Source organism: Lontra canadensis, unplaced genomic scaffold (assembly GCF_010015895.1).
Source record: "Lontra canadensis isolate GAN:19392208 unplaced genomic scaffold, GSC_riverotter_1.0 scaffold135, whole genome shotgun sequence".
NCBI classification, from domain to species: Eukaryota; Metazoa; Chordata; class Mammalia; order Carnivora; family Mustelidae; genus Lontra; species Lontra canadensis.
Window position 1 is genome coordinate 2,518,060 of NW_022631129.1, and position 26,527 is coordinate 2,544,586.

At 39.3% G+C, this 26,527-nt stretch overlaps 1 protein-coding gene across 2 annotated transcripts in view; it reads left to right on the forward strand.

Moving 5' to 3' along the window:
* The window catches only part of GABRB3 (gamma-aminobutyric acid type A receptor subunit beta3), a 220,474-nt gene that overhangs the window by 167,943 nt on the left and 26,004 nt on the right, over positions 1 to 26,527 (forward strand). For both annotated transcript variants that reach the window (XM_032843092.1, XM_032843091.1), the window contains exons 5-6: positions 7,389 to 7,471; positions 10,097 to 10,234. In XM_032843092.1, the coding sequence (XP_032698983.1) occupies positions 7,389 to 7,471; positions 10,097 to 10,234 (221 nt within the window). The remainder of the gene's footprint in view (positions 1 to 7,388; positions 7,472 to 10,096; positions 10,235 to 26,527) is intronic.

Below are 26,527 nucleotides of genomic sequence, written 5' to 3' on the forward strand. Positions count from 1 at the left end.
CAATGTATGATACTTTGCGTAGTCTTGAATGATACCTTCCACTCTGGTATGCGTGGCTTCCAAGTCCTATAGATATCTGCCTTTAGTAGCAATGGATTTTCTTTGAGTCGGTGGGTTACATGCATTCAGCTGTGTTCCCTAACCACTTCCAACCAGAGTTGTGTCCTCTGAAGATATAGAAGGGAGGAGAGAGACAGAGAGAAAGAGAGAGAGAGGAATTGGGGGTTTGGATTAGCAGACAAGGCCAGACCAGTCACTTGTCTGGCTCAATGCTGTTTTCTAGCCCTTTCCATGGGAAACTTACACATGGTGATGAAGATGTTCTATAATCTGTACCGTCTGATACGGTAGTTGCCATGCCATATGTGGCCATTGAGCACTTGAAATGTGGCTAGTGCATCAGGGGAACTGAATTTCAAATTTTATTTCATTTTTAATTACTTTAAAAATTTAATGTAAAATAGTCACATGTGCTAGTGTCTACCCATTTGAACAACATTCTGGAGGTGAAACTCTGCCAAGTGACATAATCAGACACAGATAGGTGGGAGTACTTTCCCAGTTCCTTCAAACTGATTCCTCCCTTCCTTTTCAGAGCATTGAGCCTGTAGTGTTCTCCTTAAGAACTTCCTCAATCATCCACTCTAACAGTTCTGTTCCTGGCTGATGATTGAGGACCTGGCATACACCTGTCTGTTGGTTTCGGTTTTCAGCACTCCTAGCAGTTTTGGCCTTTGTGTTGCTTTATGACCATGTGGTTTGAAAATCACAAAGAGATGCATCAGAGCCTGTCTCATTTGCCTGATGTGACTACTCATTTCACCAACATTGATATTTCTACAATGATAGTGAATTTATCCTGAGACAGAGAGATAGATGCTCCTGTTTTAGAAAAATGCTGTCTACAAAGGGCATTGCTATCTTATGACACTCTTGAGAAGTATCAGATTGTGATTTCCATTTATTAATAGGAGAATGTATGCTTTTCTATGTATGTTGTCACCTGTGTTGATTGTTGTATCTCTTATCTATTGCCACAATGTTGCTGTGTAACAAATAGCTGGAAAGCCTCAATGCCAGATGATAGTAAGTGCTCATAACTTGTGTGTCGGTGTGATTAATGACTATCTCTGCTTGTCCTGGCTAGCTCACTCACAGATCTTTGGGTGGGTGGTCTCTGAAGGGATGAGTAGGCACCTCCATCCTGCTCCCCATGGCCATTGTCCACCTAGGACCAGAAGATTCATCTGGGCATGGTTTTTTCACAGTGAAGGCAGAAGCACAAAAGGAGACCAAAAACAGAATGCCTCTTGGGAGCTAAGCTTGGGAGTGACACATTGTCACTTCCACATATTCCGTCAGACAAAGCAAGTCACAAAGCTGGCCCTTATTCAGGAGGTGGGTAGACAGCTTCTTTTCAGTGAGAAGAATTTCAAATGACATGGCTAAGAGAGTGGATATTGGGAAACAAGGAAAGAATGGGGCTGCCAACAAAATCAACTTAACCTAACGACTTTCCCAGCAACATGCCCAAAGAATCTACATAGCAACGGCTTTCAGACAGTTCTGTGAATGTATTTCCTTTTTTTAAAATATTTTATTTATTTATTTGACAGAGAGAAAGAGAGAGAGAGCACAAGCAGGGGAAGAGGCAGAGGGAGAGGGAGAGGGAGAAGCAGGCTCCCCACAAAACTGGGGAAGCTCGATATGGGACTTGATTCCAGGACTCTGGGAATCATGACCTGAGCTGAAGGCAGTGGTTTAACCAACTGAACCACCCAGGCATCCCTGTGAATGTATTTTTTATATTTTTTTGTAAAACAAAACAAAAATTAGAATAAATTAAATGCTGGTTTATGCCTTGTGTTTTCTCCACATTGAGTAGTAAGCACTTGCTTTAGAATAATACTTAGTTTGAATTATTTGACTTAGGTTCTTAACCCTGCATCTGTGTTCCTATTCCTGGAAAAATGCCTGAAGAACTTGGCATTTGGAGAACCAGGAAAAAGAGGACTGTGAGTTACCATGGAGCTGTTGCAAAGGGCTGAATGATTACCTATAAAGCAGTAGTCCAGATGTGCTGCTATCCCATGAGCATAGATATAACCATTGCCCAGAGTTCTCAGACATGCAGCCATCCCAAGTGCAAGCCAGAGGTCTGTACACAGGAGGTGCTGCTGACTTGCTTCTGGGACCTCTTAGTTTAACAAGATTATGATCAGAGAGCCAGGACTCTACTGATGGCTGCATTTTGCTGTCATCTTCCTTGTAGGCCAAGCCATAAAACTCATGGGCATAAACATTGACCTGCTAAGAAATCATCATGTGGCAGAAGGATTCAGAGAGACTATCTGGCTACTAATTCAGGGGGTGTCTGTCACTAAGCATCTTGACCAGTAAGCCCATGGAGTTCTCAGTGAGTCAGTAACTGCACAGGGCCAGGGCTCCTGCTTAGAATGCTTGAGAGGGCAATTGTCCCCTCTTGCACTGAGATTTTGGGGATTAAAGCCAAGAAGGGCTAAGCTATCTCTTTCCCTTTCTACTTCGAGTCCCATGCTGTCTGCTTTTGCCTGACCCCCCATATCTTCAAAGTCTTTGTTTTGTTCAGTGATTGTTCATGGGACACCCAGTGTGTGCATGTGGGAGATATTCCAGGCACTGGAGAAATGACTGTTTATAGAAGAGACAAAGCCTTGCTCTCAGACTCATCTGAGGAAATAAAAGGGACCTACAAGTCAACAAATAGGTGGATGTTCCAACTGTAGATAGTTCTGAGTGTAATGAGAGCATTCAATGAGAAGAGAGGTAGATGAGGCTGAGATACTTTAGTTCTGGAAGGGCTCTGAGAATGCTTAGTCAAGGACATTTTCATTTCTGTCCTGCCTGGCATTTACCATGAATCTAAAAGTTTAGTACAAGATGGTGAAAAGATTGTGCTTAAAGCTTAATGATTTCGCTGTAAGGACCCCAGACTCTGCCCATAGCCCACCTTTCCCAACAACGTTGGCAATAGGTATCTTTGCACCTTGGCCAACAAATGGACGTTTCAGGCAAATGTTTTGTGGTAATAAGTGTGCTGAGCAGTCAACAGAAACATTCCTGCAGCAGCCTCTCTAGGTGGTCTGTGGGGAATTCTGCATTTGTGCAATGACATGAGGAGTTCGCATCTGCCCTTATTACTATTTACAATTGGTGGAAATTTAAAAATACTGACACCAAAGTACATCTCATAATCTTAATATATTTGAGACAAAGTGAAAACCCTTCAACATGTTAAGTCATGGGTCTCCTCGACTCGGGCTTCCTCACTCAACTGTATGGGCAAAGGACACACAGGAGTGTTTATAGATGATGTCCTAAGATGGCTGTTACCACATCATAGGATTTTAAATTTGCTGGAGATAATGATACCCTTATAAGCTTTGAGTTTATTCCTTGAATTTTTATACTTTTGACTGTTAAACATAACTTTAGGAATATATCACTTATAAAAGCAAGACTATCTACTAAATTCTATCTTATTCCACAATAAGTTAAATATCACTACTGTTACTGCAGGTATAGCATGTAGAATATTTATTTTTTTCTTTTACATATTATATTTATATATTGTCACATATATAATGAAAATACTGTATGTATGTGTAGGAACTCTGTGTGTACATTGTATACATTATGTGTATATATATTATATATGCATATGCATGTGCATATACATAATTACAAATTTCTGTACCTTCTTTGAGCTTCAACAAGAACTTCATTCCCTGAGTAGGCTTCTAAAAGCTGAATATACAGTATGTCACACTTTAAGGCAGAAGAGATGTCAAAGAGGGAGTAGCATGTAGGATTCTGGTTTGCTGGATCTGAAAGTTGCATCTGCCATCTAGTAGCCTTGTATATGTGGCCATGGGATTTATTCTTTCTGAGACTGGGTTTTTTTATCTGCCAAAGGGGAATAATAATAACACTTCCATAGTATGGTTATTAATTAAATGCATAAATGTTCAAAGGCTGAGCATAGAGCTGGGTACAAAGCAAACTTTCAACCAATGTTACATGAAGTACACATATGATTCCATGCTGTACTGAGCAACAAGGTAATAAATCAACATCCTTTTCTGTAGTGTTTCCCAGTCCTCTATCACTTCTCTACTTCTCTTATCTTTTTTTTTAAACATTCTACTTTCAGCACCCTCAAAGTGTGATTATTTGTAAAGAAAGCACATACTGAGAGGTAGACACTTTTTCTTGACTACAATCTTTCTCTGCTTTTCTATCATAAGCATAAATTACAGCTATAGATGCTCTAAACACTGCTCTCTCTCAATCAGTAAACAAAAAAGAAACAATGACACCCCCACCAAAAAGTATCTACTGAAGAGTAATACTGCAGAAATCTTCAGGCAGTCATGTTTCTTATGACCCTGTCACTAATCCTTAGAAATAGTAAAATTCTCAGATTACAGAGGGCTGCAGAAGTGAGCTTGATATTGGTTAAATCCTCCTCTCAGGACAAAGAAAGTTTATTGGGAAAAATATGAAAAGTTGTGTGTGGATATTGGGGAGGCTTCCCTGCCCTTGTTTCGTGTCCATTAACTAGGCTTGAGCTCTCAGTCCCACAGACTCAAATTCCCTCCTACAATTTCTGCAAAGCCCCAAGCCTCAATTTGGTCAATTCATGAAAAAAGTTCACTCCCCAAACCAGGCATGAGTTTAGCCAACTTGGAAGAAGGTTTTATGGCTCAGGGAGCTGTTCTGGCCTGCCACACCCTTCTTGATCTTTCGGTACCCCCCCCAACCTTTCCTTTTTCTTGACTTTCTGTCCCAGTGGCACACAGACCTCTTTCCTTCTACTGTGTCATCCCTGTACTTACCTTTTGTAACATGAGTAGGCTCTTGTGTCCTACTTTCCACCAGGAGAGTGTTTTCTTAGTTATTTCTTCCTTAGGAAAAAGAATGGTAAATATATATATATATATTTTTTTTTTTTTTTACTGTATTTGTCAAGTAAATTGGAAAAGAACTCCTTTTTACAGCCAGTCTTATGCCAGAATGAAAAGACAAGACAGCAAGTATACTGGGAGCCCTTTTACAGATTCTTCCAACATCATGTTACACTTCCAGTAATGCCCATGAAACACATTACATAATGTCACAACCAGTGTGAATTCCTAAACAATTTGGATATGTTCATGTTCTTGTTTATGTGCATGTATTTTATAGGTGGCATTGAGAATGAATAAGAAAAACAAACAGAAAATAGTAGTCTCATTTATTGAATTTCAAGTGAATTGGTACCAAAATATATAGGAACTTTTTTAAAATTTGAAGATTTCTAGTAGAGATCTTTTTTTCTTTTCTTCATAAAAATTCATAATTTTAACAGAAACTTATTCTAGTTTTGCCTTATAGAGATCTTGTATGAATGTTGGGTAGTCAATATGCCATAAAACATGCCAGAATTTTAAAGTGTGAGGCTGGTTCTTCAGTTAACTAGAAAGTCAGATGTTTTAGAAAAGTACACCAAAGAGCTAGGTGTCGACTTTGGATTATAGAATGTAATCCACTCCTTGGAGTGACAATTTAAAGTGTTATGACATTTGGAAAGGGCACACTTTCTCCATTGGTATGGGTCTCACAACATATGTCTGCATGGCACTTACATACCATTTGTAGAGAATAATTTAATATTTACCCATAATTGAAAATATGTTAACATTTTCCCTTATTGCTCTTCTTAGCCAATGAAAAGTAGTCCTTTTCTCAACCTGCCACTTAACCAGATGCTAATAGAAGGACATGCTTTACTATTGCACTCAGGTTAAATGAGACAAGCCCAAAAGAAGTGGCACATGCCTGGTGTTTTACTGGTGTTTTGGTTAAGATCTGCTGATAGGAACAGAACTTGCTCATGTTGCCCAAAGTAGGAGAAGGTCTGTGGTGAATATTCATATGGAAGGCTATCTAGAGAAAGCTGAATACTGACCTTCAAAAAAGGTGGAACATGAAAGGTGGTTGGGAATTCAAGGTAAGTCTAGGGATCTTCGGAGGAGACATTCTTACTTCTTCATTCTTATCCAACATTGAATGGGTATAGCCAGGGCTGCCAGTTACGTTCTTCCACATAAGCCATGAGAATGCTGTTTCCTGGTGCTCGCTTCAGCAGCACATGTACTTAAAAAAAAAAAAAAATGCTGTTCCCTGAGATATGTGGTACATACACTGCAAGGCCACGTTCTGTGACCCAGCCTTAGTGACTGCTGTCCCTTCAACCATCCAATTTGCATTTTTCTCTACCTCTTATGCTTTCTCACGCCTCACTTTCCAGTTGGAAAATGACATTTTAAGCCTCTAATTCATGAGCTTGCAAGGCCATCTCCATTCTTGCTCTGTCTTTAATTCACTTCCCTGGAAAAGAATCCCTTTAGCTCCATTTTGCCTTTTAGGTCAGGCTGTACCATGGATTCTTGATCAAGTAATGGTTGACTATCCTTGAATCAGGTCCCCACCCCAGTCCTGTCAGCTGTAACTGAGGTGGAAAAATGGAGGCATTCTAGAGAAAAAGAGTATAAAACATAGCGGCTTAATTGCATTTCAACAGAGGCTATGTGTAGGTTGGTTTCCCTAAAAGGCTGTACACAGAGTAGGAAATAAACTTGACATTTCTAGAAGTGTTGTTTCTTAATGGACAGTTGATTTAACCATTGCATGGTGGAGGCTTAACTGTCCTTGGGCCCTGATATAAGTTCTTTCCATGGCTGCAGCTGACCCCAAGGGAAGCTAGTCCCCTTTATTTTGATTCATAATCAATAACCTGGAAGCCAAATATTCTCTTTGAAAAGGTAGATGATATCATGGTGAGAATCTCAGGGGCTTTAGGATGCAGCCCAGCAGACAATGATGATAAAGTAGGATGAAGCAGAAACTTGACTGAGAGTTCCAAAGTGCAGCCTGTGCAACTGTAACTGGTTAGACACTTCACATGGAAAAACAAAGAATTCAGTCTTGATTTAATCAGTACTGTCTCCACACAAAAGTTTTCTCTGTGCTGTAAGGTTGGAGAACCACTGAACAAGGAGGCAAAACAAAACTTGAAGACAAAAGTTTCCTTAGAAACCCTTTTATCTGCCCTTGTTTAACCAAAGTCAAAAAGGCTACATGAATAATTATATCAGATTTAGAGGGGTTTTGGTTGCTTTTCTTGACAAATCTGGACTATAAGGTACTCAAAGCTTACTCAGTAGACAGTATGAAATATAGTTAATCAGGTGTATCTTGGGGAAAAGGGGTCCTATATGAGGGCTGCTCATTGTTTGACTGGAAGCAGTTTTCCTGATACATTTCTGATCTCATCTTTACTGTCTGCCCTCATCTGTGTGTTTCAGAATCACCACAACCGCAGCATGCATGATGGACTTGAGAAGATACCCCTTGGACGAGCAGAACTGCACGCTGGAAATTGAAAGCTGTGTGTATCTGTACTTCTTTTTCACTCACTGTTTTTCAGGCCTGGCTATTATTTGACATCTTTTTCAAGGCATATGGCATTTTCTTGACATAGTTTTTAACCATCTTAAAGAGGGGAGGCTTAATCCTCCACTCTGCAAATTACACTGTCATGAGAGAGACAGAGACAGAGATAGAAACCCGGCATAAAAGAGTTCCCCATTCTAATCTGATTAAGAGAGTATGCTTGCTGTGCTGAAATATAAGAAAACAAACACTCCTCATCTTGGTCCATTCAGTGAGAAGAGAACAAACACTGAGATGCAATTTTCTCACAATATGCTTCATCACACATGAGTGGCTGTACTCCTGTGAACCTGGGCAGTTGGAGTAAAACTCATTTCCCATCAGGAACTCAGCTTCACAAGCAGACTATTCCTGCATTTTGGCAATTTTCTCAATTTGAAGAGTATTCAGATGGCTTATTGATAATTCAGTGTTGAGTACTTCTTTGTGAGGGACGAGAGCTGCATCTTTATTACTTAACAAAAAAGTGTCCTGCCAGCTACCTGAACTACATCTCCTGGCGTATCCAGATGTTACTGTTTTTGTCATCACTCACCTTAGTCTATCATAGATTGGCTTATAATTGGCCTAAATTGGATTTAGTCTTATCTGTGTTTATATGGATTTTGTTAAGGGGGATGGCGAATGACTGCAAATGTTACTCAATGCATTTGTGGTGAGAAGTGAGTGTCTTTGTGAGTAAACATACTGGGAAGTTGTGGTGGGTGTAGGCCAGTTTTCATCCCATATAGAGCTGGCTCCACAGAGCCCCTCACTTCCACACTACATCACTGTCAAATTTTCTGAGAACTGTGCTTTCAGAAAAGTGAGGGACATGGAATCATGTCAAGTGAAGCATGGTGGAATCATCTGGGGAGATTTAGCAAGTAGGACAGAAAGCTCAGGGGAAAGATGATGATATCCCCATAGTGAAGGACTATCTTGAAAGTTAAGTGGATTCTGTGTGACCAGAAGGTAAAACTCCCAGTGAGGTGAAGAAAGTTTCTGGAAGGCAAATTTGGGACCTAAGTAAGGAAGCAGCTTCTACTACAAATGCATGAACACATAGTATGTAGTCTCAGAGAATACAGATTCTGTTACTGTGACATTTGAACTGAGGGGGATGATGGGCAGAAAGGTCTGGTATCAAAGAGATTTCCTCAGAAAGTATGGGGCCATTGTCTTCAGAGAATCCATAGTTAAAGCCTTTGAGTGGGAGTAGGGATTTTCTGGTGAGCTGACTACACACATATGCAAAAGGTTTTATTTAAGTGAAGATGGAAATATGGGGATGTGTGAGCCCCTACCCATGGGGGTGGGTAGGCAAGCCCTGAGCACAGTATGCTGGTTTGAGCCACAGCCAGAAGACCAGCGGGTACTGGGCTCAGTAAGTGAAGGAGAGAGAGTGGATGTATTCATGATACACAGAGAATACTATAGATTCTCGGCATCCTTGTAAGGAGTTTGAACTTTATTGGGAAACGTGAGGAGTTTAAGCAGAGGAGTGGCTTGATAAAATGTGCGTGTTATGAACAATTGCCATGGCTGCCAGATGAGAATGGAATGTAAGAAAGTCAGAAGGAAGGGAGGAGACAGAAGCTGGAACTACCATGATCCAGGGAGAGAGTATAACAGATGGGACAAGGGAGATGACATTTACCATGGGAGACAGTCATCCCCAGAGCTTTGGTCTGTTTGTCAGATATGGAGTGTCTGCCTTGCATTGTATTACACATTCAAATAATCAAAAAGTCCCTTATACTAATAGGGTATTTTTCTCTAGGTGTAAGTTTTAATCAGCCTTACTGACAAAGTTGACCTAATCCTTTAGAAGACTCTAGGTGCTACAAGAAATACCAGATTTTATTGTCCTATTTCCTCATTCTGAAGAAGCATTGATTGATTGATTACCAAGTGAGTAATCAAGCTCATGCTAAGAGCTGGGCTTGGAGCTATAATCCAGCTAATAAACACTCCTCTCTTTAAGGCCAAGAGTATCCCAACAAAAGACATTTTTAAAGATGGCAAACCTCATAGCCAAGAACACCTGATGAAGCCACCCAAAATTGCTGAGGAGAACACTATTTTGCCCTGAGAGTTTCTGATGTTATCAGAAACTTTGTTATCAGACATTGATTAGTTAAATCCACCCTTAGTGTTTTAACTTTTCTATAGTTTTCAGAGTTGCCTTTCTAGAATTCTTTATATTTTATTTTTCGTTTATTTTTTTCTTACAACCATCTTTTCCAGTGGTGTTAATATATATTTTAAATTCATTTCAGTGCAACCACCTAGTTCTCTGTGATTAGGATTTGCAAACAAAACTGTGGTCAGAGCATTCACCCTCCCCAGTTCCTCTACTTTTCAGCACCAGGGTGGTGCAAATCAGACAGCACAAGTAACCAAAAATATTCAAAAGTTAGTTCTCTGATGACACTTTTTCTTATGGACAAGCACATGAAACAAATCTACTTCAAATATGAGCAAGCTGTTTTTCCATTATTAGTTAGTTTCTTCAGCCTTGCATGTAAACAAAATGATGATTCTTCATTTCTGCCATGTCCCTGTTTTCTCTTGGCAGATGGCTATACCACAGATGACATTGAATTTTATTGGCGTGGCGGCGATAAGGCTGTCACTGGAGTGGAGAGGATTGAGCTCCCACAGTTCTCTATTGTGGAGCATCGTCTGGTCTCGAGGAATGTTGTCTTTGCCACAGGTGAGTCTTGTGTCCCCTCTCTGGCTGATTAAGCAGTGATGGCCTCCTAATGAAACTGTACAACTGAATCACAACCCTGAGTCACCCAAAGATGTACCGCCATCGATAATTGATCATCTTAGCTACTCCTTTTTTTCTGTATCTAAAGGGATTGATAAGCTTTGATGGAAAGGAAAGATCACCTGACAAGGAGAGGCACTGAAGGGCCGGTTATTGAGAAGTTAAAAATCTAAGGGTAAATTTAACCAACCCATGTTTGGTAAAATAAGAAACTCTCATCTCTGGGCAGATAGAAGGCCATTGATGGCCTTGGAGGCAAACAAGAAGGAAGGAGGAAAGGAAAGAAAAGAGGAAGAGAGGAAGGGAGGGAAGAAGAAGGAGGAGGAGGAAGATCTGAGGAAGTGGTGCTATTCCCCTCCAGAAGTAAGAGACTTTCTCCTCACTTCTGGGGTAGCAGTCAGTTTTGGTGGTCCAAGAAGTTGCCACACCCTCAGTTAGTGATGCGTATTGAAACAAGATCATCCTCTCTTAATACTATCTGGTTAAGGTTGCCCTGGCCTTGGTTCCATTGTCATTTTCATCTCAACCATCTAAAGACTCAGAAGGTATGTTCTGCTCTCCTGTCCGTCCTTCTGAGGCTTTATTAAAGTACAATTATTTGCATTTTAATTTGTGCAGTACTTTCTTGCTATCTTTGCATTCCTGCTGAGTGCCATATACTATGATTGAGACAATAAATAAAAGTGCTTTGTAAATTGTCAAGTATTATAAAGACCACAAACCCTGGGTTGAAAATGCTAAATAGAGGCAGAGCTGGAACCTCCCGTCTTGGCTTTTTCCTGTTGATATAGGTTGAACATGACAAGTAGGTCGCAGTTAGCTTTAGTCCTGTGAGGGCATTCATGAAGCTCAAGGAAGGTCTGTTCTCTCTACCTGTTGCCTCTGACTGGAATGCCTGTGACCCACAGTCACCTGCTTCCCCTTCACCTGGTCACCTCCAACTCATTCTTTAGCTTAATCTCGATGTCATTTCCTCTGGGAAGGCTTTTTGATCCTGGCCTACACATCTACACTGCTAACCCAGGTTCAGTTAAGTGGCTACTCTGCATTCCCATGGACTGCACTGATCTTTTTCTAGCTCTGCTGTGCCTCTCTTCAAAAGTACATCTCCATTAGGAGGGATCTGTCCTTGTCGTGGTTTACCCCCAACTCCTTCCCCACCTTGTGTAACGCCTCAATATCCTAGGCATGCTGCAAAAGTCCCTGCATAAATGAACGATGATTCAAGTGTTGACTTCCCTCCTCTCCACCCCAGCCTCTAAGAACCACTGGGACATGCCAAGTATAGACAAAAGCCTGAATGTTTAAGACACCAGTCAGGTCCATTTTGATGCAATGCCACTTAATCCTTTGTTGCAAGAGGTGCTACAAATATCCCTGTAAATCTCTAGAGGCACTCATCTAGAGAAGTAAGATCCAGCAAGTACATGGGCTTATGATTTCTGGTTTCTACAACCAAGAAACTTATCCTGTGATGAACTGTATAAAATGATTTTTCTGCTTTTAGCATCAGGATTCAAACTCCCATGCTCCAGGTGATATGAGTAAAAGGTCTGCTCCAAACACAAGGGTAGTTTTCTCTTGGTGGAATTAAATGCCGGTGCCTGCCTTGGGTCTTGAAAATTGTTGTTGTGGCCCTTAGTATGCAGCCATGAGGATCTCTTAACTGCATTTTCAGGCAACTTCATCAGAAAGCTGGATGAAGTGTGTGTGGAGGACGCAGTGTTTCCGTAGGAAATTGCAACCAGTTAGAATGGCTTTCCTGAATCCTCTACCACAGAACCACTCAGGGACAACTCTTTTATAAGTGCAGTCTTTTTCTGCATAAATACTTCTTTGAAGTATTTATATGGTAGAAAATATCTCAAACATATCTGGAAAAATAGATACTACAGGTGTGGGGGATAATATTTAAACTATGCATAGAGCCATCAGCCCATCAGAATGTAGTGCAATGTCTTCTTCCTAGCACCTACCAAGTTCTGGCAAGTTATAAGCCAAGAGTTCCATATCAGTCAGCTACAAACCTCCTAACCTTCAAAGAGGTTTATATCGTAAGTCAACTACACTTCAATAATAACTTTATTTAAAAAGTTGCAGTTTAAGTTATTCTAATTGACCTGTTCATGAAAATTGGCACGTCATGTTGCTTAAAATTTATTTTAAAATTAAATTTTACACTAACTTTTTTTTCCCCTTTCCATAAATGTTCTGAATTAATGAGATTTTGATCAGTCAACTGGATTAAAGAATTCTGTACCCTGATAGAATTCTCAAGAAAGGGAACAAATGCTCTGGAGGTTTATTTGGACCAGGCAGAGTCCATGATGAGGATTTATTGTGATTGTTTCCACCTGTCCTTCAGCCTGTTGGTAAACACAGGGCAGCCAGACGAGTCTGCAGGACAATGTATGGAGGCAAGCCTGGTTTCAGGAACCCAGTAAGGCATATGGAGTGCAAAATTTCAGGAGATGTTCATTCTCAGAATCATGGAAGTGAAATTTTGTGCTTTACCTCTTTGCCCTTGTCCTATCCATTTGGGGAACTTGTAGAGAGCCTCCTGCTAGTCCATCCCCAGAGTAACGTGCGGTTGCAGGCTACAGGGAAGAGAACACCTATAAAACCAAGTTATGAATATTCACTCAGCAATTGGCATGAACTAGGAGTGGGGCTGGGTCCAGCATCAAGGAGAGAAACAAGGAGAGTCTGGTCCCCTGGGATTTCTCATTGGACCTCCATGTTTCAGTGATGTTCCCCCCGATGATGTCACATAGTCTATTATGTAGAGGAGCTTTTAGCGGGAATCAAGCCACAGTAACAGAACTCAATGAAATATGTTCAAGCGAAGGTACGTACAGAGTTTAAAAACAGACACTGGAGCCAGACTGTTGGAACCTAAGTCCTAACTGAAACTTTCAAACAGTGTGACCCAGGGCAAATAGAGATATTAGTAATATCTATTTGGAGGCGCCTAAGTGACTCAGTTGGTTAAGCGACTGCCTTCAGCTCAGGTCATGATCCTGGAGTCTTGGGATTGAGTTCTGAGTAGGGTTCCCTACTCAGAGGGGAGTCTGCTTCTCCCTCTGACCCTCCCCCTTTTTATGCTTTCTCTCTCTCTCTCTCTCAAATAAATAAATAAAATCTTTAATAATAATAATAATAGTAATAATAATATCTATTTGGTTAGGTTTTGAGAGGATTACATGGCTTGTATAAACAAGAAGCCTAGAATAGTATCTACATTAAGCCCTGATTAGGTCTCATTAACTAAGATATGTGGGATCAGGAATGAGGCATATTCTGAGGGGTCTGATAATAGACACTCTAGCAGCTGACCAAATCTTTGTATATTAGAAAATTTGTTCTCCTGGACTATTGGGCTCCTAATGGCTTATTGGAGGGTTTTAAGAGTGGGTGTTGTCTTGGATTCATATTTGTATCCCCATCCCAAGCCCAGTCAGCAGTTTGAAAACTGAATGGTTATTGAACTGAGGAGAGAAAATCGGACCATCATTTCTGAGTATGTACTGAATTGTAATCAAATGAGTCATTTCTCTAAGAGATATTATAAAAAAATAATGATATTATATATTCAATTATATATTTTTTAATTGTACCTGGGAGGAAATTGAGTACACCTTTGCCTAGAAAGAGGGAGCTGTATTCCATAAGTGTGTTTTAAAGACAACAAAGGAATGACTGAGATCATATTGACAAGTAATTATTCAGTTCCTACCAGGATTCAACAAATGGTTTTTGGGAAAATCAACCCCTTTATGAAGCAAGACCACATTACTCTACCTTCTAACCACAGCGGCATGCTATATTATAATTTATAGCACCTTGTTTTAAACATTTTTCAGTAATGTCCACTGAGACCAGTAGTGGGCAAATAAATTAGCCCAAGTTAAAGTTTAGGAAAACAGAAGCTCAATAATAATAATAATTTGACCAAATTTACATGGTAAAGCTAGAAAGGATAGTGATTAATTCCCAAGTTTCCCAAGAAATGGGAACCTATAATACATTTTTTTACGAAGATTTTAAAAGCTAGTCTTTTTATGCTTTATTTTAAATGATCATTTTCTACGCTTTTACATATTAATATTATAAGTGTTGTTACAAAACAGGTGAGTACATAGTTGGGATGACAAATAATGTCCACAGTGCCCACCTTTAGAATCTGTGCCATCTCTCTTTGACATGCCTATGCTAACGGGCCATGTGTTCCTGATGAACAGTGCTTTATGCAGGTCTCTAAAAACTGATATTGGGGGGCACCTGGGTGGCTCAATCATTAAGCATCTGCCTTTGGCTCAAGTCATATCACTAGAATGCTGGGATAGAGGTCCATGTTGGGCTCCCTGCTCAGCGGGAAGCCTGCTTCTCCCTTTCCAACTCACTCTGCATGTATTTCCTCTCTTGCTGTCTCCCTCCCTCTCTTGCTCTCTCTCTGTCAAATAAATAAATAAAATCATTTTAAAAAATGAAAATAAAAAAATAAAAACTGATGTTGGGATTGGAGGCCTCCAAATTCCTAATCCAAGGTCCTAAAATTGTTTTGTCCAACACCCAGAAATCTTTGGTGACAAGAAACGTGCCTCTGCCTTCCTGTTCACGGGCACTTTGCTGCTAGATTCATGGCTGAGCAATATTGTTTGCATGAAGCCATTACCCAGATCCAAACACTTTGATGCCTGGCTCTTGCCTGCAGCATGGGATTCAGGCTCCTTCACCTTGAAAATAAATTATTCTTATTAGGCTTATCTTATGTCATTCATTATTTCAATCTACTGGATTTCTTGGGAAGTCCTGGAACCGTAATAAATATTCCTTCTTGATCCAGAGTTTTATTTAATTTTTTTATTGAAGTCTAGTTGACACACATTGTCACGTTAATGTTGTACATCATAATGACTTGACAACTCACTATACATTATTCTACGCTCACCACAAAGTGCAGCGGCCATCTGTCACCCTACAATGCTATTATAATACTGTTGACTATATTCACTATGCTGTACCTTTCATTCTTCTGACTTTTTCATTCCATAACTGGAAATGTGCACCTCCCACTCTCCTTCAGCCATTTTGTGCATCCACTGACCCCTTCTCCTCTGGCAACCATTAGTTTGTTGTCTGTGCTTAAAGTGTCTGTTTCCTCATTGTTTTGTTGTTGTTGTTGTTGTTGTTCAGTTGTTTTATTTTTAGATTCCACATATAGGTGAATTATATGGCATTTGTTTTTCTCTCTCTGACTTACTTTACTTAGCATTATATCCTCTAGGTCCATCCATGTTGTCGCAAATGTCAGGATCTCATACTGTTTAACAAAATAGTTTATAAAGTGAGTACTCAGGTTATTCTTCGGCACCTATAATCTGTAGGATGGAGGCAAACCTGAAAACATGCATGAGTAAGGTTTTCTAAGAAAAAGGAGGCTGATTAAAAGTGATACAGAGAGACAAAGAGAAACAATGCAAGGAGGATCCTCTCCCTCCTGCAACTTGTTACCTAGATATGAGACCAAATGGTATTTTCTTTCTGCTTTAACCATTAAAATAAAACATGTATTTACTATAGTCAATGTATTTCTATTTAATGTGCTATCTACTTCTGTAAGACACAGTAGGGAATCTATGGTAGAATTTCAGAAAATACTGAAGATGTATTTTTAAAGTAAGTAGAAACATATTAGTTTTTGAAATTTTTTTGATTGAAATCTGAAAAGATATTGGCCTTCTTTATAAGACTTTAGGAATAATGTAAGAAATTTTTACTGACCTTAACTTTTAAACCATCTCTAGGTTGGTAATCTTTAATCATTTAAAAGTTGGGGTCTAGGGACCCCTGGGTGGCTCAGTCAGTTAAGTGTCTGCCTTTGGCTCAGGTCATGATCCCAGGTTCCTGGAATCAAGTCCCACATCTGGCTCCTTGCTCAGCTGGGAGCCTGCTTTTCCCTCTTTCTGCCACTCCCTCTGCTTGTGCTCTCTCTCTCTTTCTGATAAATAAATAAATAAAATCTTTGAAGTTGTGGTCTAGAAAAATTTTCTCAAAAACATTAAACAAAGCAAATGTTATATCATCATATTCTCTGCTGAGCAGAGAGCCTGATGCGGGGCTAGATCCCAGGGCCCTGAGATTGTGACCTGAGCCAAAGGCAGGGGCTTAACCCACTAAGCCACCCAGGTGCCCCTCAAGCAGGAATTTCAATAAAAGATTTTCATTTTTTATCCAATTTCTGTTTAAACATAATAAATACATGTGTTACTGAAGTATTTGGGATGTGCCAAAAATATCTGACTGAATGTCCTTAGGGAAAACCAATTCCAATTCATTAAAAATATGTGAGACTTTTAAGTAAATTGTCAAACTCCAGTTTTAAAGATTTCTAAAAGACTTAATTAAGCAAGACATTCCTAGGGATGTTTAGAATTTTCCCATGCTTTATTTTTTTATACGAAGACATAGATTTTTTCTTTTCTATTTTAATATAGATTTTGTAATTTTTCTGTGTAAGCACATATAGAAAAATACTTAAAATATAAATGAGAGCCAAGTGAATTATCAGAAAGTGAACAATCTTTTTTTTTCTTTGTATGAAATTATTTTTTTAATTTTTTAAAATATTCTTTTATTAACATATAATATATCATTTTTCCCAGAGGTACAGGTCTGTGAATCATCAGGCTTACACATTTCACAGCACTCACCTTAGCACATACCCTCTCCAATGTCCATAACCCAGCCACCTTATCCCTATCTCCCCATCCCCCAACAACCCTCAGTTTGTTTTGTGAGATTAAGAATCTCATGTTTTTTTTTCCCTCCCAATCCCATCTTGTTTCATTTTTCCTTCCCTACCCCCCACAACTCCGTGCCCTGCCTCTCAACTTTCTCATATCAGGTGGATCATATGATAATTGTCTTTCTCTGATTGACTTTTTTTTTTAACATTTTTTTTTATTTTTTATAAACATATATTTTTTTCCCCAGGGGTACAGGTCTGTGAATCGCCAGGTTTACACACTTCACCACACTCACCATAGCACATACCCTCCCCAATGTCCATAATAACCCCACCCCCCCTCCCAACCCCCCTCCCCCCAGCAACCCTCAGTTTGTTTTGTGAGATTAAGAGTCACTTATGGTTTATCTCCCTCCCAATCCCATCTTGCTTCATTTACTCTTCTCCTACCCCCTTAACCCCCATGTTGCATCTCCTCTCCCTCATATCAGGGAGATCATATGATAGTTGTCTTTCTCCGATTGACTTATTTCGCTAAGCATGATACCCTCTAGTTCCATCCACGTTGTCACAAATGGCAAGATTTCATTTCTTTTGATGGCTGCAGAGTATTCCATTGTGTATATATACCACATCTTCTTTATCCATTCGTCTGTTGATGGACATCTAGGTTCTTTCCATAGTTTAGCTATTGTAGACATTGCTGCTATAAACATTCGGGTGCATGTGCCCCTTCGGATCACTACGTTTGTATCTTTAGGGTAAATACCCAGCAGTGCAATTGCTGGGTCATAGGGTAATTCTATTTTCAACATTTTGAGGAACATCCATGCTGTTTTCCAGAGTGGTTGCACCAGCTTGCATTCCCACCAACAGTGTAGGAGGGTTCCCCTTTCTCCGCATCCTCGCCAGCATCTGTCATTTCCTGACTTGTTAATTTTAGCCATTCTGACTGGTGTGAGGTGGTATCTCATTGTGGATTTGATTTGTATTTCCCTGATGCCGAGTGATATGGAGCACTTTTCATGTGTCTGTTGGCCATCTGGATGTCTTCTTTGCAGAAATGTCTGTTCATGTCTTCGGCCCATTTCTTGATTGGATTATTTGTTCTTTGGGTGTTGAGTTTGCTAAGTTCCTTATAGATTCTGGACACTAGCCCTTTATCTGATATGTCATTTGCAAATATCTTCTCCCATTCTGTCAGTTGTCTTTTGGTTTTGTTAACTGTTTCCTTTGCTGTGCAAAAGCTTTTGATCTGGTTAAAATCCCAATAGTTCATTTTTGCCCTTGCTTCCCTTGCCTTTGGTGATGTTCCTAGGAAGATGTTGCTGCTGCTGAGGTCGAAGAGGTTGCTGCCTATGTTCTCCTCAAGGATTTTGATGGATTCCTTTCTCACATTGAGGTCCTTCATCCATTTTGAGTCTATTTTCATGTGTGGTGTAAGGAAATGATCCAATTTCATTTTTCTGCATGTGGCTGTCCAATTTTCCCAACACCATTTATTGAAGAGGCTGTCTTTTTTCCATTGGACATTCTTTCCTGCTTTGTCGAAGATTAGTTGACCATAGAGTTGAGGGTCTATTTCTGGGCTCTCTATTCTGTTCCATTGATCTATGTGTCTGTTTTTGTGCCAGTACCATGCTGTCTTGATGATGACAGCTTTGTAGTAGAGCTTGAAGTCTGGAATTGTGATGCCACCAACTTTGGCTTTCTTTTTCAATATTCTGTTGGCTATTCGCGGTCTTTTCTGGTTCCATATAAATTTTAGGATTATTTGTTCAATTTCTTTGAAAAAAATGGATGGTACTTTGATAGGAATTGCATTGAATGTGTAGATTGCTTTAGGTAGCATAGACATTTTCACAATATTTATTCTTCCAATCCAGGAGCGTGGAACATTTTTCCATTTCTTTGTGTCTTCCTCAATTTCTTTCATGAGTACTTTATAGTTTTCTGTGTGTAGATTCTTAGTCTCTTTGGATAGGTTTATTCCTAGGTATCTTATAGTTTTGGGTGCAATTGTAAATGGGATTGACTCCTTAATTTCTCTTTCTTCTGTCTTGTTGTTGGAGTAGAGAAATGCAACTGATTTCTGTGCATTGATTTTATATCCTGACACTTTACTGAATTCCTGTACCAGTTCTAGCAGTTTTGGAGTGGAGTCTTTTGGGTTTTCCACATACAGTATCATATCATCTGCGAAGAGTGATAGTTTGACTACTTCTTTGCCGATTTGGATGCCTTTAATTTCTTTTTGTTGTCTGATTGCTGAGGCTAGGACTTCTAGTACTATGTTAAATAGCAGTGGTGATAACGGACATCCCTGCCGTGTTCCTGACCTTAGCGGAAATGCTTTCAGTTTTTCTCCATTGAGAATGATATTTGTGGTGGGTTTTTCATAGATGGCTTTGATAATATTGAGGTATGTGCCCTCTATCCCTACACTTTGAAGAGTTTTGATCAGGAAGGGATGCTGTACTTTGTCAAATGCTTTTTCAGCATCTATGGAGAGTATCATATGGTTCTTGTTCTTTCTTTTATTAATGTGTTGTATCACATTGATTGATTTGCGGATGTTGAACCAACCTTGCAGCCCTGGAATAAATCCCACTTGGTCGGGGTGAATAATCCTTTTAATGTACTGTTGAATCCTATTGGCTAGTATTTTGGTGAGAATTTTCGCATCTGTGTTCATCAAGGATATTGGTCTGTAGTTCTCTTTTTTGATGGGATCCTTGTCTGGTTTTGGGATCAAGGTGATGCTGGCCTCATAAAATGATTTTGGAAGTTTTCCTTCCATTTCTATTTTTTGGAACAGTTTCAGGAGAATAGGAATTAGTTCTCCCTTAAATGTTTGGTAGAATTCCCCCGGGAAGCCGTCTGGCCCTGGGCTTTTGTTTATTTGGAGATTTTTGATGACTGTTTCTATCTCCTTACTGGTTATGGGTCTGTTCAGGCTTTCTATTTCTTCCTGGTTCAGTTGTGGTAGTTTATATGTCTCTAGGAATGCATCCATTTCTTCCAGATTGTCAAATTTGTTGGCATAGAGTTGCTCATAATATGTTCTTATGATTGTCTGTATTTCTTTGGTGTTAGTTGTGATCTCTCCTCTTTCATTCATGATTTTATTTATTTGGGTCCCTTCTCTTTTCTTTTTGATAAGTCTGGCCAGGGGTTTATCAATCTTATTAATTCTTTCAAAGAACCAGCTCCTAGTTTCGTTGATTTGTTCTATTGTTTTTTTGGTTTCTATTTCATTGATTTCTGCTCTGATCTTTATGATTTCTCTTCTCCTGCTGGGTTTAGGGTTTCTTTCTTGTTCTTTCTTCAGCTCCTTTAGGTGTAGGGTTAGGTTGTGTACCTGAGACCTTTCTTGTTTCTTGAGAAAGGCTTGTACCGCTATATATTTTCCTCTCAGGACTGCCTTTGTTGTGTCCCACAGATTTTGAACCGTTGTGTTTTCATTATCATTTGTTTCCATGAATTTTTTCAATTCTTCTTTAATTTCCTGGTTGACCCATTCATTCTTTAGAAGGATGCTGTTTAGTCTCCATGTATTTGGGTTCTTTCCAAATTTCCTCTTGTGATTGAGTTCTAGCTTCAGAGCATTGTGGTCTGAAAATATGCAGGGAATGATCCCAATCTTTTGATACCGGTTGAGACCTGATTTAGGACCGAGGATGTGATCTATTCTGGAGAATGTTCCATGGGCACTAGAGAAGAATGTGTATTCTGTTGCTTTGGGATGAAATGTTCTGAATATATCTGTGATATCCATCTGGTCCAGTGTGTCATTTAAGGCCTTTATTTCCTTGTTGATCTTTTGCTTGGATTATCTGTCCATTTCAGTGAGGGGAGTGTTAAAGTCCCCTACTATTATTGTATGATTGTTGATGTGTTTCTTTGATTTTGTTATTAATTGGTTTATATAGTTGGCTGCTCCCACGTTAGGGGCATAGATATTTACAATTGTTAGATCTTCTTGTTGGACAGATCCTTTGAGTATGACATAGTGTCCTTCCTCATCTCTTATTATAGTCTGGCTTAAAATCTAATTGATCTGATATAAGGATTGCCACTCCTGCTTTCTTCTGATGTCCATTAGCATGGTAAATTCTTTTCCACCCCCTCACTTTAAATCTGAAGGTGTCTTCGGGTTTAAAATGAGTTTCTTGTAGGCAACATATAGATGGGTTTTTTTTTTTTTTTATCCATTCTGATACCCTGTGTCTTTTGATTGGGGCATTTAGCCCATTAACATTCAGGGCAACTATTGAGAGATATGAATTTCATGCCATTGTATTGCCTGTAAGGTGATTGTTACTGTATATTGTTTCTGTTCCTTTCTGATCTACTAGTTTTAGGGTCTCTCTTTGCTTAGACGACCCCTTTCAATATTTCCTGTAGAGCTGGTTTGGTGTTTGCAAATTCTTTCAGTTTTTGTTTGTCCAGGAAGCTTTTAATCTCTCCTTCTATTTTCAATAATAGCCTAGCTGGATATAGTATTCTTGGCTGCATGTTTTTCTCCTTTAGTACTCTGAATATATCATTCCAGCTCTTTCTGGCCTGCCAGGTCTCTGTGGATAAGTCTGCTGCCAATCTAATATTTTTACCATTGTATGTTACAGACTTCTTTTCCTGGGCTGCTTTCAGGATTTTCTCTTTGTCATTAAGACTTGTAAATTTGACTGTTAGGTGACGGGGTGTGGACCTATTCTTATTGATTTTGAGGGGGGTTCTCTGAACCTCCTGGATTTTGATGCTTGTTCCCTTTGCCATATTGGGGAAATTCTCTCCAATAATTCTCTCCAGTATACCTTCTGCTCCCCTCTCTCTTTCTTCTTCTTCTGGAATCCCAATTATTCTAATGTTGTTTCGTCTTAAGGTGTCACTTATCTCTCGAATTCTGCCCTCGTTGTCCAGTAGCTGTTTGTCCCTCTTTTGCTCAGCTTCTTTATTCTCTGTCATTTGGTCTTCTATATCACTAATTCTTTCTTCTGCTTCATTTATCCTAGCAGTGAGAGCCTCCATTTTTGATTGCACCTCATTAATAGCTTTTTTTTATTTCAACTTGATTAGATTTTAGTTCTTTTATTTCTCCAGAAAGGGCTTTTATATCTCCCCAGAGGGTTTCTCTAATATCTTCCATGCCTTTTTCGAGCCCGGCTAGAACCTTGAGAATCGTCATTCTGAACTCTAGATCTGACATATTACCAATGTCTGTATTGATTAGGTCCCTAGCCTTTGGTACTGCCTCTTGTTCTTTTTTTTTGTGGTGAATTTTTCCACCTTGTCATTTTGTCCAGATAAGAGTATATGAAGGAACAAGTAAAATACTAAAAGTGTGGCAACAACCCCAGGAAAATATGCTTTAGTCAAATCAGAAGAGATCCCAAATCGTGAGGGGGGAGAAAGGGGATAAAAAGAGGTTCAGAATGAAAAAAAAAGAAGAAGAATAAACAATTAAAAAAAAGAAAACGAATAAAGAAAAAATATAAAAAAGAAAAATATATATATATTAGATAAACTAGTTAAAAAACGTTAAAAAAGAAAATGGTATAAGTTAAAAAAAATTTGGCAGAAGAAGAGAAAAAAAATTGAAAAAAAAAATTAAATTAACTGCAAGGCTAAAGAATCATGGGGAGAAAGCCATGAGTTCCGTGCTTTGCTTTCTCCTCCTCTGAAATTCCGCTGCTCTCCTTGGTATTGAAACTGCACTCCTTGGTAGGTGAACTTGGTCCTGGCTGGGTTTCTTGTTGATCTTCTGGGGGAGGGGCCTGTTGTAGTGATGCTCAAGTGTCTTTGCCCCAGGCGTAGTTGCACCGCCCTTACCAGGGGCTGGGCTGAGTAATCTGCTCAGGTTTGCTTTCGGGAGCTTTTGTTCCCTGAGCGCTTTCCGTAGAGTTCCGGAGGACAGGAATGAAAATGGCAGCCTCCCAGTCTCTGGCCCAGAGGAGCCGAGAGTCTGGGGCCCCACTCCTCAGTGCGCCCTCCTAGAACAGCGCCCAATTGCTCCCGTCACCCTGGCCTCCAGCCGCGCTCCGAGCTGACTGAGCCTGCGAGCGGTTCAAGGTAACCCCGAGCTTAGAGCTCACTCCTCGACTCTGTCTCTGTAGCCGGCTTCCCCGTTCTAACACCTGTAAGCTCTGCGACACTCAGACACCCCCGATCCTTCTGTGACCTTGTGGGACCTGAGGTCACGCTGACCCCGCGTGCGCTTCACCCCGGTTTAGCCTCTGGAGCGATGTCCCCCGGCAGAACAGACTTTTAAAAGTCCTGATTTTGTGCTCCGTTGCTCTGCCGCTTGCCGGGAGCCGGCCCCTACCCCCGCGGTCTGTCTTCCCGTTGCTTTGGATTCACTTCTCCGCCAGTCCTACCTTTCAGAAAGTGGTTGATTTTCTGTTTCTAGAATTGCTGTTCTTCTCTTGGATCTCCCATTGGATTTGTAGGTGTTTGCAATCTTATATAAGCTATCTAGCTGATCTCCTGCTACCTGAAGTAGTCTCAGCCTGCTACTTCTCCGCCATCTTGACTCCTCCCCCCTCTGATTGACTTAATTTGCTCAGCATGATACCCTCTAGTTCCATCCACGTCATCGCAAAAGGCAAGATTTCATTTCTTTTGATGAAAGAAATTATGATGAAAGAAATGATGGCTGCATAGTATTCCATTGTATATATGTATATACCACATCTTCTTTATCTGTTCATCTGTTGATGGGCACTAGGTTTTTTCCATAGTTTGGCTATTGTGGACATTGCTGCTATAAACATTTGGGTGCACGTGCCCCTTCGGATCACTACATTTGTATCTTTAGGGTAAATACCCAGTAGTGCAATTGCTGGGTCATTAGGTAGCTCTATTTTTAAAAAGAAAGTGAACAATCTTATAACTGCAATTAGGTCAAAAAGTAAACCCTAAAATTCTCACTAAGACTTCTCATTTCCTCACCTCCCTCCTTTTCTCAAAGGAAACCAATGTCTTGTCACAGTATAATTAATTTTGTGTGTTTGGACCTTATTTAATGGGATAATACAGTTTGAATTAATTTGCAACTCCCTTCTTTAACTGAACATAATGTTTATGAAATCCATCCATGTCACTGTTGTGCATTTGTTTTCATTGCTATACTGCTGTGCAAGTATACCACATTTTGTTTATCCACTGTACTGCAGATGTAGGTTTGTGACTAATGCTACTATGTGCAGTCTTGTACTTTTTTTGTGTGTGTGTGAGTATATGCACACACAGATGTTCAGTGTATACCTGGACGTGTAACTGTGAACATTAATGATTATGCCAAGCTCTTTTCCAAAGTGTTTTTTCCAATTCACTTTCATACCAGTAATGCATGAGTGTTCCTTTAGTCCAGCAACCTTGCTAGCATTTCCCATGGAAGTCAGCTGCTGGGTGTTGGGTGATATTTTGTGCTTTTAAAACTTCCATGTTGGGGCACCCAGGTGGCTTAGTCAGTTAAGCGGCTGCCTTCAGTTCAGGTCATGATCCCATCGTCCTGGGATCAAGCCCAACCCACATCGAGCCCCACATCAGGCTCCCTGCTCAGAGGAGAACCTGCTTCTCCCTCTCTCTCTGCCTGCCGCTCTGCCTGCTTATGCACTTTCTATCTCTCTGTCAAATAAATAAATAAAAATTTAAAATAAATAAAATAAATAGAACTTCCATTTTTCTGAGTACTAGTGAGATTGCACACCTTGCCTATTGGTTATTTGGAGATCCTCTTTTGTGAACGACTTGTACAAGTCTCTTTTGTTAATTATCTGTCATTAACTTATTTGAATTATTTATACATTTCAGGTGCAAGTTTGTTATACATTACAGTATGTTACAAAAATGTGCTTTTTTACATTGAGACCTACGGTCCACCTGACTTTTGTGAATGGCATGAAGTATGGGTCGGTTTTATTTTCCATAGCTCCGTGGCTTTGCAGCAACACATTTGTCATAAATTGTTTGTATGTGCATAGATCTGCTTTGGGACTGTATATTCTGTACCGTGTGTTTATTCATCCATCTTTGTACCCCTTGTCGCACAGTGTTAACTAGTGTAGCTTTAAGTAGAGCAGGTACTTTATTTACTCTTCACTATCAGCTTTCCTGTTTACTCTTTATTTACTGTTGGCTTGATTATTTGGGACCCTTTATATTTCCCTATAATTTTTATAAACAGATCACTAATTTTCACCTAGAAAATGGTTTGGCTTTTTATGAGAATGCTTTAGTTGATTTGGTGAAAAGGCACATTGTTGTAATTTTTCCAATTCGATATATTTTATCTCCATTTATATAGGTAGTCTTTAATTTGTAGTAATAACATTTTAGGGTTTTCTGAATAGAAGTTTAGTGCATCTTTGATAGATGTTTGATATTTTCTGATGTGATTAGAGATGATAAAAATTTTTAACATTATTTCTTGTTTGTTGCTAATATATAAGAACACAATGATTTCTTATTGAACAACCTTGCTAAAAGTATTTGTTAATTCTGATAATTTGTGTGAAATGGTCTTTTTACCTCTCCCAAACACTGCAGAGACCTTTGTGCATCTTAACTCACCATTTCCTCATTCTGACTTATATATGCTATTATCATTACATATTATAATTTTATACACATTTACAAGCCTGTATAATGCTATTATTGTTGTTAAATGTTCACTTAGATATAATTATAAATGTCCTCTTTTCTTTGTTATTCATTCTTTCTTTTATCTCCAAGTCACTCTGCCCAAATAACTTTTTTTTTCCCTGAAAAACATTTTAAAAAGTATTTTCTTTACTCTGAGTCTCTTGGTCACAAATTTCTTTTAGTTTTTTTTTTTTTTTTAACTGTTTATGACCTTATGTCATATATTCTTGTATGATGGTTCTAGAAATTCAGGTTGGCATTTCTTTTTCTGCTTGAAAATAGTATTTCATTGTGTCTGGCTTCCATTCTTTCTATCGAGAAGACTCTTATTGATCTAGTTGATGCTTTCAAATTAATCTGTTTTTCTTTTCTTTCTAGGAAATTTTTATGGGTTTTTTTCCACTTTTTTTTTTTTTTTTAAATTTCATTGGTATTTATGATGTACCAAGATACTGTTTTCTCTGTAACTGGAGGTTGTAGATCTTCCTGATTCTTTGGCTTGAGGTCTCCTAACACTTCTGGAGCACCCTCAGCAATTACCTTTGCCCTATTCTCTCCTCCATTTTTCTTCTAGGATTCCAATTTTAATTATTCCAATTTTACAACTCCAACATTGGATTTCCCCCCATATCATCTATATATCTCCCTTTCCCTTTTGGAAGTTTTCATTTTATTTTCTCTTCATGATTCACTCTGGAATTTTCTTCTCACTTATCTTTCAGTCCAACAGTTTTCTCTTTATGTTTAATCGGTTATTACTATCCATGGGGAAATTGTGGACATAATTCCAAGTGTATGATGATGTCCTCTTTCCTCAGAGAGGATCTATGCTTACCTCT